Source organism: Aspergillus lentulus (assembly GCF_001445615.1).
Source record: "Aspergillus lentulus DNA, contig: Alt01, strain: IFM 54703, whole genome shotgun sequence".
NCBI lineage: Eukaryota > Fungi > Ascomycota > Eurotiomycetes > Eurotiales > Aspergillaceae > Aspergillus > Aspergillus lentulus.
In genome coordinates, this window is record NW_028322123.1 from 1,212,932 (window position 1) to 1,232,947 (window position 20,016).

Genomic DNA, 20,016 nt, shown 5'->3' on the forward strand with positions numbered 1-20,016 from the left:
CGGTATCGAGGGCTTGAACTGAATTTCTCTCACCGACACAATCAAACGACTGACATACCGATCGTCGTTGACATAACGTCATTCGTGGTTATTGTAGGACACTTCGTCGCGTCGCGATTGTTTCGGGGAGGAAAGTAGCTGGTAGTCGCAAGACTCGAAAGAGCATTCGCGAAAAAGACTGAACGATTACTTACAACAGCGTCCATCAGGATGGCTGCGCCGGCAACAGATGTCTTACCGACCAGTGATGAATATCCAGAAATTCCTATTATCGATGATAATGAGAGTCTTGCTGAGGTGATTCGAAAATTAGGGAAGTAAGTTCAGCATGCATTTGCCCAACTTATCTCGGCGGGTCTAACCTGGCATATCACCAGTTACCTCAATGTAGCTGTACCTGATGTTGCGTGTACATTTGAGCAGCTGAGATCTTCTGCCTATGGACACAAGCTCAGGCTCCTCATAGGCTCTCTGGCTGAGAATTCACACAATCCTTGGATTATCTCCGCTTTGATGTAAGTTGAGAACGAGATTTATCTTGCAAAAGAACGACTCCTGAGGATCACTTGTATTAGGATCTTGAAATGGCAGTTAAACAATGAAGACAACGACTCCGACTGGGGGTTGAACGAAAGTCGGGGTTATGCGTGTGAATACATTGCCTGGCAGTTTCTTTGTCACCTCACACGACGGGAGATGATAGATGTACTGCTTGACGAGCTTCCCTCTCCCCGACGAGATTCCGCAACAATCTCACAGGCCGAGCAAGGTACATCTGGACTTGGACCAATCTCCCATGAAGATGATGGCAACGAAACAGAAGGCGAAAGGACCCCGCTATTGTTGAGCTCTTCCTCGTCTCTCTACCGATTCTTTGTCGGCAAAAGCCACCGAGGTGACTCTTGCGCTGGGGACAATCGGGGATCTCGGGGCTGGTATTATGATGATCCCGAACTTCATTCCTTCTCGCCTTTTTTTGGTCTCAACGCTCTGGAAATCGCAACAATCGCCCATGCTAAAAAGTTTCTCAGCCAGAAGGCTGTTCAAAGGGTGATAGACGATATCTGGAATGGGGAGATTGTTTTTTGGGACTCATTGAGTGTACATTCCAAGAAGAAGCCTCAGTTTTTCAACAAACGGTAAGATAGAATCTTCCAAACATTTACGGTTTACTAATATTTTCGCGTTCCGCGCTACAGGACTGCGGATCCATACTCAAGATTAAGAGTTCCAATGTATCGAAAAGCGTTTGAAGCCGCTTTTTTCGTTTCTTTCTTGTTCCTATACTACGCAGTCCTTGTTGAGAGAAAACCTACCGGCATAGGCATATTCGAGACGTTGCTGTATGTCTGGATAGCTGCCTTTGCTTATGATGAACTGAGTGGCATCGTCGATGCGGGGATGCTCTTCTACCAGATGGATTTTTGGAGCCTCTGGAACATGGGCATAATTGCCATTGGGCTTGCCTTTGTTATCGCGCGTGAGTCATTCGCCCCTGTAGCAATACCTGGGCCAGCTCCGGCGAAGGCGAACAAGTATGCATCGCTGTTTTTAGTTCTCCTTACTGATCTGGGTTCGCAGGTATCGTCGGACTGGCCAAGGAGAGCGATTATATCACGGACTTATCATTCGACATACTGTCATTGGAGGCTTTGTTTTTGGTTCCAAGGCAAGGCTTCAGCTACCACCGACGATTGATTGGCGCCTCGGCTCACAACGTCGACTAACATGAGCAATCCACAGGATTTGCTCACTAGTGAGCTTGAACCCGTATTTTGGCAGCTTGGTACGCTGGGCTATCTTCTTCATGGTGGACCACCTTCCGGAATACATACTGACAAGCTGCTGCGCATAGATACCTGTTTTGAAAGAGATGGTACCGCTCTCAATATCTCGGGGTACGCCGATTGGTGTAAGGCTGATTGATATGTTCTAGACCAAAGCCTTTTTCAGGTTCCTTCCTGTGGTCGTCGTTTTGTACATTGGTGAGTAGCTGAAGGACTCAGGTCATGTCGATTTATGCCTCATGCGAGCTGAACTTGCTATCAGGGTTTCTGACGACATTCACTATGCTTGCCCGTGACCGCCTGTCTCTGCGGCAAATGTCATGGATTCTTGTGAAAGTATTCTTTGGGTATGTCGGTGAAGATTCCCTATTTCCGACCGCTCTTTTGACTGACAATGCGAGGCAGATCGAGTGTCTTAGGATTTGTACGCTTCTTCCTCATTGTTCTGTGGTAGAAGAACATTCTTGACTGACGGTGGCTTGATCGATTGGCTATTAGGACATCGCATATGATGTAAGTCCGTTGCTCTAAGTGGCTGCCATCCACGATATGATAGGATGCCGACGGGTTCGGCAGAATCGATAGGCTCTCGTGTGAAGATAGTTAACGCGCTAATTCCTTAGATTTCTCCGATCTTTGGCTATGGTTTGATGTGAGTTTGATATACCTCTCCTACTGCGCCACACGAACCATTTGAACAGTCAACCGCATACAATTTTAATCACGTTCAATTTTGGAGTGGCTATGAATCGCGTCTTTCCTTCCTATTTCTTACTTTTATTTTAATTGGTTTATTTACTTTTGTCTTCTTTCTCTAATTATTATTTTGTTTTTTCCGGATTGTTGCTGGGCGTGTGGTGTGTGTGGGGTTGGCGCAGTTAGACGCCCGGCACCAGTCACCTTTCAAACGAACCGCCTGACAATTGGATATACACGAAGCTTTCTGACGGAACATTGAAAGTGGAGCGAGAAGGAAGGATGGCGAAGAGCTCAAACGAAGAGATGACTAACGTCCACACTCGACAGGCTCTTGTTCGTGTCAATGACAAATTTGTTATTGATCTCCTCTCTGGTTAGCTTGATGAGCATGAGTCTAGAAGGGGTGCGTTTATTTTGACTCACTTTGACATCTCATCGGCAGATTGCTAATGAACCCGAATTATAGGTCATGGCTCATGCACGAGAAGAGTATCGTTTCCAGTTCGTAGCACCCCTGTCGCGCCTACTGATTCGATCTCCAACAGTCATTAATATGTTGCCAATAGGTTATCCATTTACGTCCTAGAAAGCAGCAACTCTAGAAGACTAACTTATTTTATGCCACCTTTGGTAAGTCCTATCGTGGCTAACCTATGCCCAATGAACACGACTTAGCCGTTAGCCTACCGACTTTGGCTTGGTTACTTATATTAGACTTTATACCAATGCTAAACGGCACAGAACCTCATCCCACTTCTCTGCATTCGGCCCCTAAGGCTGTTTCTGCCCGCAGGGCATATCCGTCGAGTTCGCATTGTTCTGCTCCGGGCAACCCACCTTCCTTTTGTGGCCTTGATCTGGGCTTTTGAGTCTAGCCGCCGCTATGTTTCGCAACGAAACAACCAATTTCCCCCTACTCAAACGACTTCTACCTCTTCCATTCAGGCTAACTTCCCTTTCTCCACGCGCCACGCTCCGCTCCATGCCTCCACAGTCGATACGTCGCAGCTGGGTTGTGGGAAATCCAAGGGATCGAGCAACGCGGCTCAGCATGCGGAAGCCCGCGGATTGTGTGGACTGACTCCGAATCAGGCCGGGCGTAATGACTTGGCGGATATGATCGACGAGCTGGAACGGTTGCGCACCCAAGTGGAGCGCGTGGCAGCTACAGTAGCTTTTCACCAACGAAATCGACTGTGAGACCGTGGAACAGTCATTAGAGCAGAAAATAAGAGCATGCTAGATATTCTGAGGCTAATTACTCCGTCGACTAGTTTCAGACTTCCATTAGAACAGACCACGACCTAAAATGATAGAGACACGAACTGGCCTGATGGCTGGCCCCATAGTCTAAAAAACTAGCGCGAGCACCGGCCACCGACAAGTCTGACTACTAACAATGGTTCAAGATGTGACCTTCGGATGTTGTTACTATTATTGCTTAGATGCCTTGGCACCAATATGCAGATAGTGTCTGTGGATAGAAACCAAGTAAATATGCATGAAAATATGGAATACTCTGACGCTCATTACCTTCTGCCCCTTAAGTCTATTCTTATCGCACCTTTGTTGAAATTCCTTTCTTAAACCCTAAAAGGTATGCCTGAGTCATTCCCGTGATTTGAAGATTTTCATGATCTCCCTTGGCATTGCAAGTATATCTATCCTCACCACATGATATGAAGAGTATTGGCTCCTGGAGAATTAATCTCAAAGACTGAGTCATTTGTCCTGCGGTAGTCCGAGCGCCATCATCCTCAAACCAACGGTTATCTTCTAGTATAGATAAGGTATAGAGTCACTTTTGGTAAATTGAAACATTTACTTGGCAGCCTGGTTGTGAAGAGACATTATTAGTAGTAAAGGTACTTTGTAGGCAATGCCCCTCTTTCCCCTGTTCCTGGGATTAAGAGAGGGGAGCGGCTCGACCAGGTGCTGGGTACTCCTGCTTCTTCGTCTTCGTCTCCCTCTCTTCTCTTCTCGTCGACAACGACATCCTCTGCATCAACTTTGCAACCATCAACCAACCGCTTTTCCGTCTCCCAACATCACATCCTGCAGGCCTCCCTTGTTTCTTCACACGCTGACATTCTTCAAGTCTGTTGCCAACTCTTGATTTCTGGGATCCCGCAGCTGTGCCAATCACACCAGGCGACACGCACTGCTCATTTGCCAAGCAAGGTACCAGACTGTCGGGTCGCAACTAAACCTCTTTGATGCTCGTCTCGCAGCAGGAAAAGACGAAATGAGTGATCCGGCGGCGATGATCGGGGGGTACAAGGTGGCAGTGGCATTCCCTCACCCCCCAGAAACTAGGAGGACGCGGTTATTCCAGTCGCAGAATGTGAAGAGAGAACGGTGAAGCACTTATCATTATTCTACTCATCCCATTCTTCCAACTGGTCTTCCTTCACTCTTATGCAACCCCCTGGTCCGGTGGGCTGCTAAGGTAGGTATTTCCCTTCTCTCATCACCAATCCATTTCTCTGCCCCCCTCTTACTATTGTTTTTTATTATTATTACTTGTTTTCCTTATGGATTATTCCTTTTCAGACCCTGTCGGAGCACAGTACCATACAGCAGGCCCCAGTGGGCTGCCTGTTTCTCCACCCTTTTTTTCTTCGACCACACCAAGCGTCGCCCCCTCAAATCCCCAGGAACATGGATCAGAATTAATAATTTGACAACTCGGGCTGATCACACATTTTCGGCGCTAAGTCATTGCGCACAAGTTTCCATCGTTGCGCCTATCTGAATGTTGCAGACATGGCCTGCAATGATCAGTCCAGCCCGGCCCTGCCCAGCTAGCTTTCCCACGAGACCCCCTTCACAGTCTCTCTCCCTCCTCCACCGCATCCTTCTCTTCACTTCTCTTCCAAGTCTGCCTTGCCCACTCAGGCGTCAAGGTAATTGCTTCCCTTGTGTCTACTGCGCCGATGCGGCGGGAAATGTACACAGGTGAGCGTCATATGGCTGAATCTCCTGTCGTCTTCTCAGCCGCTACACATGTTCGCCGCAATTCTTACCCTGCAACAGCATTGCTGTTGAGTCAAAGCACTGCTTTATATAATTTACATGCTTTCGTCTTGGTTCTTTGATATTAATATCTTTTTCCATTCGTGTGAGGTCTCGACTGTGAGGTTGCAAAGTGATCCGACTCAATTTACCCGGAGTTTGCAAAAGAACAAGCCAAGTGATTCACCCTTCCAGACAACAATTCTCCTTGCGATTGTGACAGCACAACTCCTGGTCATGAATTGGACCTCCGAATCCTTCTCGTCCGCTTCAACCTATGTTCCCTCTTCATCTGAGGACAACTCGATGATAGAGACAACTCACGGTTACGCGACAGAGGCCTTCGCGCATGCAAACTATCCCAACAATTCACAGCCACCTACTGGTCTTGGAATCACTTATGTTGGTATGGAGGCTCAGTTCAGTCAGATGGGACTTTGCTCTCTTCCAGAAACACTGACCCAACCGACGACCGACTGGCCTGATCAATTGATGCAGTCCGTATTCGAGCCCTGTCTGGAGGTTGAAAATCTTACCACTGGGGCATGCTACGAGTCCTTCCCTGTTCATCATGATGTGTCCACCTCTCCCCACAGCCTTTATAGTCCGCAAACCCTAAGCGCATCACCGAGTTACTGTTCGACCTTGGATGTGGGAAATCAGGGTACAACGTGCAGCCAGACGTCCCATAGGTGGCCGGGTACGCCTTGTTCGGACAACACCACTCCTTTCGAGGGATGGTCTCACGTAAAGCAGGAATATGACGACTGCCCGGATCCGCTTCTCTACTCTGAACCGAGTGATGCGTCTGGAGTCTCTACGTCCACAACAATACCTCAGCTGATGGTGAACAACACCTTTGCAGTCACGGCATCCCCTGGAAAAGAGAAAGGCGACACCGCTCTTAAGCCTGATTCGATATTCGAAGACTCCATGGGCCACGATCAGACGGCAACAATACCTCAGTTCACCGCTCGGGAGGGCACGACGACATCAAACGATAATGACTCATGCAAAGTGACATCTGCTAGCGGCCTCGTCTGTCCCGTGTGTGGCACCCGCTTCACTCGACGCTCAAATTGCCGGGAACATATGAAAAGACACGATCCCAGCTGCAGAAAACTCTACCCGTGCGAGGCTTGTGGAAAGACTTTCGGAAGAAGGACTGACTTGAAGAGACACGTGGACAGTGTAAGTCGTGTTGGCCGGCTCGCTGTCTATTGCTAACCCACGCGAAAAAAAAAAAACAGATTCATCATGGACTGCGGAAATTCGGTTGTGACCAGTGTGACCGGCGTTTCAGCAGGCAAGACACTTTGGCAAGGCAAGTTCGCACCTTGTACCTCATCTTATCCGATCTCAATTCTAACGCGGGCGCTTTACAACAGACATAAGGCATATGGTTGCCGACAAAAGTCGCGAAGATCCAGTCCCAAGAAAGGCAAGGAACCTACCGGTTCCCCCTCCGAACCCATTTCTTCTGGCTCGTCACGCATACATTTCCAAACCAGCAAATGATTTTGAATCGGCAGCCGTCGAACAATGGTGATTTCGGAGCTCGATACGGCATCACTGAAGAGACGACGGCCAGGCCACGCAATTTGCGTTGACCGCAAATTGCCGGTGGCCTACATACTACCTCGTAAAGTCTTCTTTTGCAAGGCTAATGCGAAGGTTCACCATTGACACTGCATACATTCACGATAGAATAGCAAATACCCTTTGAGCATTTATGGGAGGCTGTTTTCTATAGCATTTTCACTTACGCAAGCGGCAGCAGAAGGCAAACGAAAGACATACCGGCGTTCTTTTTCTCCTCATATTGATTGATTTTGTTTCTTTGATTGCATGAATCTCATTGGCGAAGGACAAAGCAGTCTTTAGGCTGTCAATAACCGGCATAGCATAACATGTAGAGATAGGAACCAGGCGTTGACCACTGCGAGGTCATGCTGAGCGTGATGATTCGCAAGAAGCATTGATATTTTTGATCCTTAGCATCAGTCAGACACATCATCTGCTTAGTTCATCCTTCGCGTCAGAGAACTGATTCAGTGCAACTCATGCGGCCGTCTGGAGTTTGACCATCTGGCAGTCTTGGAGCAAGTTAACTATAACATAAGAGGTCAAGATGTTTGTGCCAAGTAATTTCACTTCTGACAAATCCAACAGAATAAAATATTGGGCGACCGGAGATCCTGAACTTGGTCCCCGGCGCTTTGAGAGACTTCTCGGCTCTGACCGTCAGGGGACTGGCTCCGCTCTGGATTCGGAATCTGGATCTAGGTGCGACAAACAAACAAACTGTTCCCCATCTGCTCCGTCACCTGCGTGAAGTGCAACAAACCAAATATGGCCTGGTTGCTGAAAGATGCAAATCCCAATCTTGGCTCGGTAATAATAGAGGTCATTAGCCTACTGATCTATCTCAAATCAAGGTCACACTCATGTCGAGAGTGATGCGACTCAGAGCCATGGATCTGCTTTGGAGTCCAGACTCGTATAGGAATGTTCGTCCAGGCAACGAATTAGCCGATCGTTATATCAAGGCGACGGGGATCGGCACAGTGCTAGGCTGAATATGCCGAAGTTCGTTTCATTCGATACAGCAAGTAATACCTTACCTTATGCTCGGTCAATAAAGCTCGTATCGGATACCCCTCCCATTGGCAGTGTTGCTATTGAAAAGCCCACCGAAGGTACTTTGTACTCGGATCTTTCCTTACTCGGAAGACGGAGATTCGGAGTTCGGGGCTCACTGTACACCTAGGTAATACCCTCCGTAGACCAAGGAAGTGCGCACACAACTGCTCAGAATGAATCTGCTGCAAAGCTTCCGTCTTCTCCATGATTGAGCACTCTCCTTCCATGGTGCCCCACTTGTATGAACTAGCCAATTAAAATTACCATTATATGCACTAATCTGTATCAGGATTTATCACAGTTAGTATATCTTTGGCCAATTTGATTGATTCCGGGCCTCTTTTGTTGTACCGTCCGTCTTTTCTCATTATTATTATTATTATTCAAGGGTCCATCGCAAAGGATGTGGGAGATGTCTTCCCCGCTGGCATACGAACAGACGAATAGAACAGTCCTTCTGAACTTCGATTGGCGCCCAACAATAGTTTGCTTTTCGAAGCGATATAGCATACGGAGTAAGTATAAACCAGCCATGACAACCGGAGAAGTAAGGAACATAGAGTACCAGTTGTCACCTATGACCAGTCGACCACTGCATATTTAGCCAATACTCCAGCTGTCGGAGTGATAAATTGCGAACTCATGTTTTGATGCCGTACTCGATACTACCTTACTTGGTAGGTCGTTGCATAAGTTACAGTCATGTGAGAGTCATGTGAGGGCCGTTATCTCTCCTTCTCTGACTGACACGAGCTTACGAGGTCTGGAGTATTTTACCGACGAGCAGGTGAGAGTATTGGGATCGCTTGATCGAACCCCTGTTGCTCCAACAGGCAGCAAGATCCTGCTTTGAGTCACGTCAATCCATCATCATGTAGTGTGCCTCTCGATTAATTGCACAATCAATTGATGGAATATATCTGTAGTTTGGGCAGTGATTTCGGGGACAATTCGGGACAATTCATACATGAAGATATGTCTGTTTAACAGACAATGACTACTTGATAGCTGGAGATATTCACACACCTCCGCTGCTTCTTCATTCATTGGTTACTAATGAGCATCGGGACTCCGGATATTGCCTTATTTGAGTGTTTGCTCTATCCATATCATCTGACCAGGGCGGCCATTGAGAGAGGGATTCTATGGGATTGCATAGCAGGTATGGTATGACAGGATCCCTGTTTGTCCGGGTGAGTAAAGGTGAGTGGTTTGTCAGATGGAAGTCTGCAGCAGGTGGCAATTATTCAAATTGTCTTCAGCTTATTATTCACTAGACAGTGTACTGGGTCAGATGAGGACAGGGCAGGAACCTCGCAGTCCAAGAAAAGTCTTCACATAAGGGAGGTTGTAGGAATTTCATCAAATGCTTGCTCAATGCCAGACGCATACGGAGTACATAGAAAGATGCAATGTGATAATAAGGCAAGTCAGTCATTGACCAGTACACACGACAATAGGAACCCTTGCCTTGAGATGTGGGGGGAGTCAATGGGAAACAACAATGGTAAGCACAGCTGATTTGGTGGCGGTGTTGTGAATTCTGCACTTATTCGCCTCACCGCTTTGGAATTATGGGCGGGGTTTTCCCTTTATGAACAACCAAGGGGCTACAAAACCGTACAATCGTTTGACGCTTCTTCAGAACGCTCTAAAGGCCTGTCAATCTTCAGGCAAACTATCAAGTAGTTTTCCAGTTTGATAGTACACTGTCCGGAGTACATACCAAGATGACAGCCACTACAACAGTTACTGCCCCCCCAAGAATTACGGCGGAGAATGTCGCCACTCTCTTCCCCGAAGTTGATACATCGCTGGCTCGGGAGGTTTTCCCCTCGATAGCGGAGGGCTCCGCCAAAGACAGCGAAGAGCTCGCTGGTTATGATGAGGAACAGGTCCGTTTGATGGACGAAGTATGCATTGTTCTAGATGACGACGATAAGCCGATCGGCAGTGCCAGCAAGAAGGCCTGTGAGTGTCACGATTCATTGTTTATCTTTCGGGTTTTTCCTAAAAAAAAGGTCTACTAACCAATGTCATGGATAGGCCACCTCATGACCAACATCGACCGGGGTCTGCTTCACCGTGCATTTTCAGTTTTCCTTTTCGACTCCAACAACCGGCTGCTACTGCAACAACGTGCTTCCGAGAAGATCACCTTCCCCGATATGTGGACGAACACCTGCTGCTCTCACCCATTGGGCATCCCCGGCGAGACCGGTGCTGAGCTCGAGGCTGCTGTGCTGGGTGTGAAGCGTGCCGCGCAGCGGAAATTGGACCAGGAGCTTGGAATCAAGGCGGAACAAGTACCTCTGGAAAAGTTTGAGTTTTTCACGAGGATTCACTACAAGGCGCCCAGTGACGGAAAATGGGGCGAGCATGAGAGTATGTACCTGATATCATGATGGGTTCCGGATTTGCTTTTGCAGCCGTTGCTGACACACAGACTTTAGTCGACTATATCCTCTTTATTCAAGCGGATGTCGATCTGAACGTGAACCCTAACGAAGCCCGCGATACGAGATATGTCAGCGCCGAGGAATTGAAGCAGATGTTCACCGAACCCGGCCTCAAGTTCACGCCTTGGTTCAAGTTGATTTGCAATTCGATGTTGTTCGAGTGGTGGAGTCACCTCGGCACCGCGGGCCTGGACAAGTACAAGGGGGAGAAGGAGATTCGCCGCATGTGAGAGGTCTGCGCAACGAGAGTACGGTGAAGGATTCTTTTGTTTATAGCCAGCCCTATCTGGCATTTTAATATTCTGTTTGGAGAATAGCATGATACCATACTATGGCATGAGCCAGTCACTTTATAAAACGATTTCTCGATAAGGAGCCAATCGATATTCTTTTGGGTTTACAGAACTCGACAATGTCGTCACTTTGCCGTTTCATGGGAAACCATTAATCGTCCTTGCAGGCCATAAAAGCTACGAAAGACGAGCATCGAATCATGCACCTCTCCCAAAAAAGCCGACTGCAGCTACCGTCGAGTCTCCGCTCCAGTGACAATAAACAAGATACAGCAGGCGAAAATCACCACTCCAACCACAGTAAATGTCAGCTGCGTTCTCCACCCACTCTGCACCAGGGCCACCTTCTGACTATATTTCACGACCGTCCGGATATAGTTCCCGAACCCGTTCACAAGACAAGTCAGACTTAGAACCCAGAAGATAACTCCCAGCGGAAGGGCCAGGCGGCGTTCAAGTCCCGTTGGTTGAGAGCGGAAGTGGAACGAAATGATGATTGCTATTGAGACAACGGCGAGGTACATGGATAGCCGGAGCCAGGAGAGGAATGTGCGTTCATTCGCGCAGTGATCTCGAGCGTCGGAGGCGACGTTCTCGAATAAGAGAGCGCCGAAGAGAGGGCGGCTAAGGAAGAGGTGTTTCTTATCCTGGAGGTGTCTGGAGTATTGGGTTAGCTACGTAAACTCTGGCCAAGGGATGCTATCAAGGCGATCGGAGAAGACAGAGTGGGAGTATGGCGGTCTTGAACCTGCCTGAATGTTGCCCTGCTCCGAGTAGAATAATAACGGCGACGCATACGTAGGGTTTTACTTACTCCTCTACTAGCACTGGATCCGAGTTGGTGACGTTAATTATCGGATTGTATCGCGGCCGTAGAGAGGATGGATCCTGCCTTGCCGTGCTTTCAGGCATCTCGAGTATGAATAAAATTCTCGCAAGAGAACCTCCAGAAGGTGTATTTCATCCAGGGGCAGCTTTGAAATTCATGGCGAGGAGATAGCCACGCCTCCTTCATAGTGAGGTAGGATTAATTAACCCTTGACTCCAGTTATTGACCGATCCGATGATAGGAGCACGTGATATGCATCTGCTAGTCCACTTTGAGACTGATGTCATGTGTCAACTGGCGCCCTGCAATTGATTGCGCTTTGCCGGCAACTTGGCCAGTGTGATTTGTCTATCGATCCCCAAAGTGGACAGCAAGTATGGCAATCCATACGGACTTTTGGTGGGTGTTGATCAACCACTTAATAATCGAGATCTTGTGTCTTGCGGTCATCGGATGGGATGATTCCGAGTGGACTCGATATTGACGTTTGCGGGGTACACCGTACGAGCAACAACGCAACAGCAGTAAGCATGGACTCTTGACATCTGAGGGAGAATTTATCTTGAAGGTACTTCTTTGCTCATGCCTTTTGAATAGAAAATGGCACTAAGAATACCTTGTTGGCTGAAAGTCAATTGATACGAGATGAGTCATGACTGGTTCATTCGGACGGCGTCAAAAAGGCAGTGGGGCCCTTTCAATATCCGGCCCTCACAACTTTATTCCTGATCTTCTATCGCCGTGGGCGGTCATCGAGGCGAAGTCTGCTACTCTAGCTCCCCCAACCGTTCGTTCCGCTCCCAATCACTGTGGTTCCCTGTATTTCAACGGAGGGCTGGGGTCGCTTCATTTTGAGTACTGGGACAGGGTGGATGACAGCGACTGCATATATCAGCAGCCTTCGGATAGATTCGGCAGTTGACAGCTTAATCATCTGCAGCTAAATAATTGTCATCATGGTTCGCACTCAAGGCAGTCGCTCGCTCAACGCAGACGAACAAACATATTACCGTCGTTGCATGTCAAGCTCCCCTCTGGCGGAAACGGCAATTGCTCGAGATCTCGCGAATTATGCTGATAACGAAGACTCCATAACTACCACCGAAGACGAAGAATACTCCGAGGCGTCGACCGTACGTGCGATCAATAGCCAGCCCGGTACAGCCCCCCATTCTTTAGTTGGCTCTTACCAACGCCCCAGCTTTTTTACCACTGTATCGCATAGCACAGTTGTTCCGCACCGAGGAGAGCCGGACTGTCTTTCGTGGAGGGAACGCGGCCTGGCAATCGAAGAGGAAAGACGACTTTTGACTGATAATCATGTTATTTCGGATGATGATAGCAGAACAAATGACCAGAGCGGACGGCGGCGCAGATTCAGCGGCCTTCTGTCCCGCAGTCTCAGATCAAACTCTCCCGAGCCTGTAGATTCACTGGAGTCTGGCAGTAGAGTGGAGAGGCGGGAGAGGACGGAAGCTGTTGCTGTACCGACAGAAACTACCTCTCTGCTTGGAGCTGGGAATGATGGCTCTGGTTATAGCTTGGGAGATGCTGAAGCGATTGATCGAAAGTGGGAGGAAGCGGTGGTTGCCGGCCTGATACATACAACATGGAAGCGGGAAGCTCTGGTGATAAGCAGATACGCTGCTCCACTTACTGTTACCTTTCTGCTTCAGTATTCCCTGACGGTAGCGAGCATATTCACCGTGGGTCATCTGGGCAAGAAGGAGCTCGGTGCTGTTAGCTTGGCAAGTATGACTGCAAATATCACCGGCTACGCAGGTTCGTCCGTTTCCTCCATTCTACGTTAATCTTGTCATTCTAATTGTGTCATGTAGTTTACCAAGGTTTAGCAACCAGCTTGGACACTCTCTGTTCGCAAGCATACGGATCTGGAAAAAGGAAGCTTGTTGGTCTGCAAATGCAGAAGATGGTCTTCTTCCTTTGGAGTCTTACCATTCCTATTGCATTGATTTGGTTTTTCGCCGATATGATCCTCATGAGGATTGTTCCGGAGAAAGAGGTCGCGAAATTGGCAGGTTTATATCTGAAGGTGGTTGCTCTGGGCGCGCCGGGGTACGCTTGCTTTGAGAGCGGGAAACGGTACATGCAGGCACAGGGATTGTTCTCGGCATCGCTCTTCGTTCTGTTGATTTGTGCCCCTTTCAACGCATTCATGAATTGGTTCCTCGTCTGGGTATGACCGCTCCAATCACTATCTCGCGCAGTTTGGTGGAACTTGACTGACTCGTGATTAGAAAGTTGGTTTGGGCTTCGTTGGTGCACCCATCTCGGTCGCCATTACCGATTGGCTAATGCCATTCTTCCTGTTCCTCTACGTGTACTTTGTTGCGGGCTCAGAATGCTGGAATGGCTTGACAAAGCGTGCTTTTCGAAACTGGGGTCCGATGATCCAGCTTGCACTTCCCGGATTGGTCATGGTGGAGGCCGAATGCCTTGCCTTTGAAGTCTTAACTCTGGCATCGTCATGGCTTGGCACAACTCCCCTCGCTGCGCAGTCGGTCTTGTCCACAATCGCGAGCATTGCGTTCCAAATCCCTTTCCCAGTTTCTATATCCGGCAGTACTCGCGTTGCAAATCTCATCGGTGCAACGCTTGTGGATGCCGCGAAAACTTCCGCAAAGGTGACCATGGGAGGTGCAGTCATCGTCGGTCTGCTGAACATGATCGTTCTCTCATCCCTGCGCCATTATATTCCCCTTCTGTTCACTTCAGATGAGGAAGTAATCAAGCTCGTTGCTGGGGTTCTACCACTCTGTGCAGCGTTTCAGCTTTTTGACGCCCTCGCGGCTAATTGCAATGGTATCATGCGCGGTATTGGAAGGCAAGAAATTGGGGGTTACGTCCAGCTGTTTTCGTACTATGCCATTGCGATGCCGATCAGCTTTGGCACAACCTTCGGACTGAACTGGGGTCTGTTTGGTCTCTGGTCCGGGGTCGCTATTGCGCTTTGTCTCGTCTCGATCATCGAGATGATCTTCCTCACTCGGGCAGATTGGAATAGGGCTGTGACTGATGCCCTTCGGAGAAACGCGATGACATAAATGGCTTTGCGTAGTCGATACTATGATTGATGATGCATATGATATGCTGGCTCGCCCTTATCACAATGGGAATGTATAAACGGACGTTGAGCTTTAATGAGTATTCGGCCAGAGGCTTCTTATAGGAGGATAAAGGTTTTAGTCTGCTGTCTCGTCAAGAAGGATCTAGACTTCTAGGTATATAGTATAAAATTGAGAAGAACCAGGCCTTTACACCTTTTATTTCCCGCCACATACTCATAAATGTCATATTAGCGGTATATGCAATACACAATCATCCTAGTACTCTAGAATCGCCCAAGTCTGCTCATCAACAGTCGAGAAAATAACACCAGCAGTAAGTAACTCCTCCCCAGCCCGTGCTACATCCGGCATCGGCAGATTCAATTTGGCGGCAATCAACTGAGCATGTAGACCCTCGTTGCTCTGAGGCTCAGTCTTCAAGAGGTTATAGACTCTCCGAGCGGCAGGGCTCATAGCAGGGAGATTACTGTTGCCAGCACCGTAGTCATTTGCACCACCCATTGCGGCATCCGCGCCGGCCCCAGCACCAGCAGCGCCGCCAGCGGCTCCACCAGCAGGAGGACCACGCGTAAAGAACAAATGAATGGCAGCGGCCTCGAGAAGATGGCAGTGCACCTCGTTAAGGTTCGTCGTCGGCCGTACGCAGTGCGCTCCCACGTATCGCTTATTCCCGAAAGACTTGATCTTCCCAAACACCTTTGCGTAGCCGTTCAGCTCGACTTGATTCTTCCCGGCGCCGGTTTTCCCGTCATCCGTCTCCATCGTGTCGGCGGTCTGTGTGTCGATCCACTGCTTCACTTCAATCTCCCCTGTGCCATCGTCGATCTTGTAGGTGACGTTTGTGCTCTGTGAGCTGATGTTGCGGACTTGGCCAATGAAGCAGACACTGGCCGCGTCCGCTCCGTCAATCTGAAAGGCGGCTTCGGGGTATGGTTGTGAGGCGTCGAGGGCTTGTTTGACTGTGATCGGACGAAGGGTGGCATTGTTATTGTCGCCCTGGGTTTGTGTATATCAGTAAGGGTATATTCATCAAGCGATGGGTGTGGTCTGAGATCGCTGCCTTGTTTGATACAAACTGGGAGGCATAGCTCATTGGGGCTTTAACTCGGGAATTGCCAACGCAGGACAGAGAGCAGAATACCTTTCCACCAGCGGGACTATTCATTTCCCCAGGCATGAAGCCACCACCGCCTCCACCTCCGTATGAGTTGTTGCCATAATTATTGTAACCTCCGTCTGGCAGAGGAGTCAGTCAGGCCATGAGAACAAGGAATTACCATGTAAAAGCGAAGCAGAAGCTCTACTCACCCATTTTGTAGTAATTTTCGAGAAATCGGCTCTGAATACCCACCAGGGGAAAGCTATCAATTATCACTATGAGAAGCAAAGCACTCACATCATTTCTCTGAGCGGGCTGCCATTTTACCTCTTCGGGACGTGTTGGACGCGTCGCGGGGCGGACAATGTTTGTCCTGTTTGCAGCGAGCATGGATTGCAGTAAGATTGGAACAGAGTTTGTTGGCTCACCGCCTTCGGATTTTCTCCACCGCTAAAACGAAAAAAAGTGAGATTCTCATCACAACAGGGCTGGAATTGTTCTAGTCGGAAGGAGACGAGAAGCAACTTGGATTTCGATTTCGCCCTAGCAAAATATAATTGGATGGGAAGTGTTCTCTGTTTCTGTTTCATCTTACGATTTTGATGGAAGTTGAAGCCTGAGCTATTCCGAGCTTCAAAATATCTTCTCCCGCCCTCGGGCGACCTCAAGCAACTTTGCTCCCATATCCTGTTTAGGAGCGAACTGCGCCAGCTGCGCAACAGAATTTCAAGATGCCTCGCCGCGCGGCATCCCCGGCGATGTCGGAAAACGAGTTCGATATCACAGGCGCCCTCTTCCAGAATGACAGCGACTCCGACAACGAACAGCCCTCGGCCAAGTCCAAGCGGCAGCCCCCGAAGAAGGTTCCCTCGCAGGCACTCGACTTCCTCGGCAATGTGAATGAAGACGACGACGATGATGAGACTTTTATCGCCGAGCAGCAGACCTCTGCCAACCGCAAGGCTTCGAATCTCAAGGGTCGGACCGTTAAGAAGGGCGGTGGTTTCCAAGCCATGGGCTTGAGCGCCAATCTGTTAAAGGCAATCGCTCGGAAAGGTTTCTCAGTACCGACTCCTATTCAGCGCAAGACTATTCCGGTTATTATGGACGACCAGGATGTAGTTGGTATGGCTCGGACTGGTTCGGGAAAGACGGCCGCTTTCGTTATCCCCATGATCGAAAAGTTGAAGAGCCATAGCACCAAGGTTGGAGCGCGCGGCCTGATCTTGTCGCCGTCGAGAGAGTTGGCACTGCAGACATTGAAAGTCGTCAAGGAGTTGGGCAGAGGTACCGACCTGAAGGCGGTTCTTCTTGTTGGTGGAGACAGCCTGGAGGAGCAATTCGCGATGATGGCCGGCAATCCAGATATTGTTATTGCGACGCCCGGTCGATTCCTGCATCTGAAGGTGGAAATGAACTTGGACTTGTACAGTATCCGTTATGTCGTTTTCGACGAAGCTGATCGACTGTTCGAGATGGGTTTTGCCGCGCAACTAACAGAGATTCTGCATGGTCTTCCTGCGAATCGACAGACTCTCCTGTTCTCTGCCACCCTCCCTAAGTCCCTTGTTGAGTTTGCCCGCGCCGGCTTGCAGGAACCTACATTGGTCCGTCTGGATACCGAGAGCAAGATCTCACCGGATCTTCAGAATGCCTTCTTCTCCGTGAAATCCTCGGAGAAGGAAGGAGCCTTGCTTTACATCCTCCAAGAGGTCATCAAGATGCCGACCGGGCCAACCGAGGTTGCGCAACAAAGAAAGGAAGAGGATGCGAGCGCCAAGAACTGGAAGAACAAGAAGAGGAAGAGAGCGGAAATGGAGAAAGCTGTCAATACGAGAGAGTCTCCGACCAAGCATTCGACAATCGTTTTCGCTGCGACGAAACACCATGTCGATTATCTTTACTCTCTACTCAGCGAGGCGGGATTCGCTGTGTCCTACGTCTACGGTTCCTTAGATCAAACCGCCCGAAAGATTCAGGTACAAAACTTTAGAACGGGCATGACCAATATCCTCGTTGTCACCGACGTTGCCGCTAGAGGTATTGATATTCCTATCCTCGCAAATGTCATCAACTACGATTTCCCCTCCCAGCCAAAGATTTTTATTCACCGTGTCGGTCGAACTGCTCGTGCAGGGCGCAAAGGTTGGAGTTACAGTCTGGTCCGCGATGCAGACACTCCTTATTTACTTGATTTGCAATTATTCCTCGGAAGGAGACTTGTTGTTGGCCGCGAATTTGGTGATCAAGTGAACTTCTCTGAAGACGTTGTCACAGGCAGTCTACCCCGGGATGGTCTCTCTCAAAGCTGTGAGTGGGTGACTAAGGTCCTGGACGATAATGCCGACCTTGCAGCTCAACGCACTGTTGCTGCCAAAGGTGAGAAGCTCTATATGCGAACCCGGAACTCGGCGTCTCTTGAGAGTGCGAAGAGATCGAAACAGGTGGTTTCTTCCGACAATTGGACAAGCATACACCCGCTCTTCCAAGACGAAACCAGTAATCTAGAGGCGGAGCGAGAGAAGATGCTCGCCCGTATTGGTGGGTACCGGCCGCCAGAGACAATCTTCGAGGTCAACAACCGGCGCATGGGCAAACACGAGAACGTCGACGCTCTTGATACGATCAAGAGAGTTCGTACCACTCTAGAGTCCAAGAAGAAGCGTGCGCAAGCGAATGAAAAGTCCGAGTTCCTCGAAGACGATTCCGACGACGAAAAGGCAGTCAATGAGGCCAAAGAGAACGAGCACGAGGGAACATTCTCTGACGAGGATGACGACGTCCCCACGGGCGTGGCAGATAACATGTCGATGGCGTCCGATTCAGAGCTGGAGGTCACTTTCTCGTCATATTCACATTCAAAGGATAACAAGGCGAAGAAAGCCAGCGCGGCATCTTTCCAGAATCCTGAATACTTCATGTCCTATACTCCGAATAACAACTCCCTGGCAGAGGATCGAGCTTATGGTGTGCATTCCGGCACCAACTCCAACTTCGCCCAGGCCTCACGCAGCGCGACCATGGATCTGGCAGGCGACGATGGAGGCCGCGGGTTCGGTGAGGCTCGTACACTGATGCGCTGGGACAAGCGACACAAGAAGTACGTGGCACGACAGAATGACGAAGACGGCTCCAAGGGCACGCGCCTCGTCCGCGGCGAGAGCGGGGCGAAGATTGCAGCCAGCTTCCGGAGCGGACGTTTCGACGCTTGGAAGAGAGGTAATCGTCTCGGCCGGTTGCCTCGGGTGGGTGAGGCCGAGGCTCCTAATCTCGCTGCTGGTCTCAACGCTGCCATCTCAGGCAAGCGGTTCAGGCATCGCAAGGAGCAGGCACCCAAGAGGGCTGATCCTCTCCGTGGTGATTACGAGAAGATGAAGAAGAAGGCTGAACTCGCCAAGGAGCGAGCAATGTCCAAGGCTGGCGGCGCAGCACCCCGTGGCAAGAGCGAGCTGAAGGGTACGGACGATATCCGGATTGCGCGCAAGCTGAAGCAGAAGAGACGAGAGAAGAATGCTCGTCCCTCAAGGAAGAAGTAACCGGGAAGTTGAGTTTTCCTTCAGAATCATGTATATACCAGGAATTGCCTATGATACTTGCTACAGTATAATTTGTTTTATACCAAAGCCCAATTCAGATCATTCTAGGGAACGACCATGACCAAACTTCTCTTTTGTCCTTACGCAGAATATCTGTTCCGACATGTATTACCTCCCAGCCACTTATGCTAGACCACAAAGCTGGGTCAGTAAACTGCTGATAAGTTAACGCCCCTTCAACACAGAAGCTCTCATAATGTCACTGAGAAAATGTTTCTTAATAATCTACCCAACAGTGAATAAGACCCATAGACCCAAGCCTAGAATTCAAGGCGACCACATTTCGCTCGACCGCAAAGGGAGAAGTAGATAGAATGCAAATGGACGATCCCGCATCTCCATCAGCTGGACTATTGATTCCGACGGTGAATAGTGGAGCATCTGTGCAGCACTATTGCGTTCTCCGGGAGGCCTCTTCTTTGGTAACTCGTTTTCTTTGCTTTTTCTTTGGCACTTCGTAGATCCACACCCCTTCGTCTTCATGCCACGCCGTCACACCCCTCTTCC

General features: G+C 49.3%; 7 protein-coding genes across 7 annotated transcripts; 5 read left to right on the plus strand and 2 right to left on the minus strand.

Moving 5' to 3' along the window:
- Window positions 1-210: 210 nt before the first annotated feature.
- On the plus strand, window positions 211-3,686 carry ALT_0365 (uncharacterized protein; the record flags this gene model as incomplete). The annotated part of the gene is made up of 11 exons (XM_089598970.1): window positions 211-317; window positions 378-515; window positions 576-1,139; window positions 1,200-1,480; window positions 1,582-1,718; window positions 1,783-1,898; window positions 1,954-1,985; window positions 2,050-2,134; window positions 2,193-2,211; window positions 2,286-2,300; window positions 3,228-3,686. The coding sequence occupies 11 exons, from the start codon at window positions 211-213 to the stop codon at window positions 3,684-3,686; spliced, it is 1,953 nt and encodes a 650-aa protein (XP_089456634.1).
- Window positions 3,687-5,738: 2,052 nt separating this feature from the next.
- On the plus strand, window positions 5,739-6,728 carry ALT_0366 (C2H2-type zinc finger protein; the record flags this gene model as incomplete). Its single annotated transcript, XM_033555094.2, has 1 exon — window positions 5,739-6,728. One exon carries the CDS (start codon window positions 5,739-5,741, stop codon window positions 6,726-6,728), a length of 990 nt encoding a protein of 329 aa, XP_033410985.2.
- Window positions 6,729-9,874: 3,146 nt separating this feature from the next.
- idi1 (isopentenyl-diphosphate delta-isomerase IDI1) lies at window positions 9,875-10,833 on the plus strand (the record flags this gene model as incomplete). Its single annotated transcript, XM_033555093.2, has 3 exons — window positions 9,875-10,115; window positions 10,191-10,529; window positions 10,598-10,833. The coding sequence occupies 3 exons, from the start codon at window positions 9,875-9,877 to the stop codon at window positions 10,831-10,833; spliced, it is 816 nt and encodes a 271-aa protein (XP_033410984.2).
- Window positions 10,834-11,126: 293 nt separating this feature from the next.
- ALT_0368 (DUF202 domain-containing protein) lies at window positions 11,127-11,808 on the minus strand (the record flags this gene model as incomplete). The annotated part of the gene is made up of 2 exons (XM_033555092.2): window positions 11,127-11,553; window positions 11,711-11,808. 2 exons carry the CDS (start codon window positions 11,806-11,808, stop codon window positions 11,127-11,129), a joined length of 525 nt encoding a protein of 174 aa, XP_033410983.2.
- Window positions 11,809-12,681: 873 nt separating this feature from the next.
- Window positions 12,682-14,790, plus strand: ALT_0369 (MATE family efflux transporter; the record flags this gene model as incomplete). Its single annotated transcript, XM_033555091.2, has 3 exons — window positions 12,682-13,507; window positions 13,564-13,922; window positions 13,984-14,790. 3 exons carry the CDS (start codon window positions 12,682-12,684, stop codon window positions 14,788-14,790), a joined length of 1,992 nt encoding a protein of 663 aa, XP_033410982.2.
- Window positions 14,791-15,069: 279 nt separating this feature from the next.
- ALT_0370 (replication factor A protein 2) lies at window positions 15,070-16,126 on the minus strand (the record flags this gene model as incomplete). Its single annotated transcript, XM_033555090.2, has 3 exons — window positions 15,070-15,810; window positions 15,956-16,050; window positions 16,123-16,126. The coding sequence occupies 3 exons, from the start codon at window positions 16,124-16,126 to the stop codon at window positions 15,070-15,072; spliced, it is 840 nt and encodes a 279-aa protein (XP_033410981.2).
- Window positions 16,127-16,644: 518 nt separating this feature from the next.
- ALT_0371 (ATP-dependent RNA helicase DBP10) lies at window positions 16,645-19,449 on the plus strand (the record flags this gene model as incomplete). The annotated part of the gene is made up of 1 exon (XM_033555089.2): window positions 16,645-19,449. One exon carries the CDS (start codon window positions 16,645-16,647, stop codon window positions 19,447-19,449), a length of 2,805 nt encoding a protein of 934 aa, XP_033410980.2.
- Window positions 19,450-20,016: the final 567 nt, after the last annotated feature.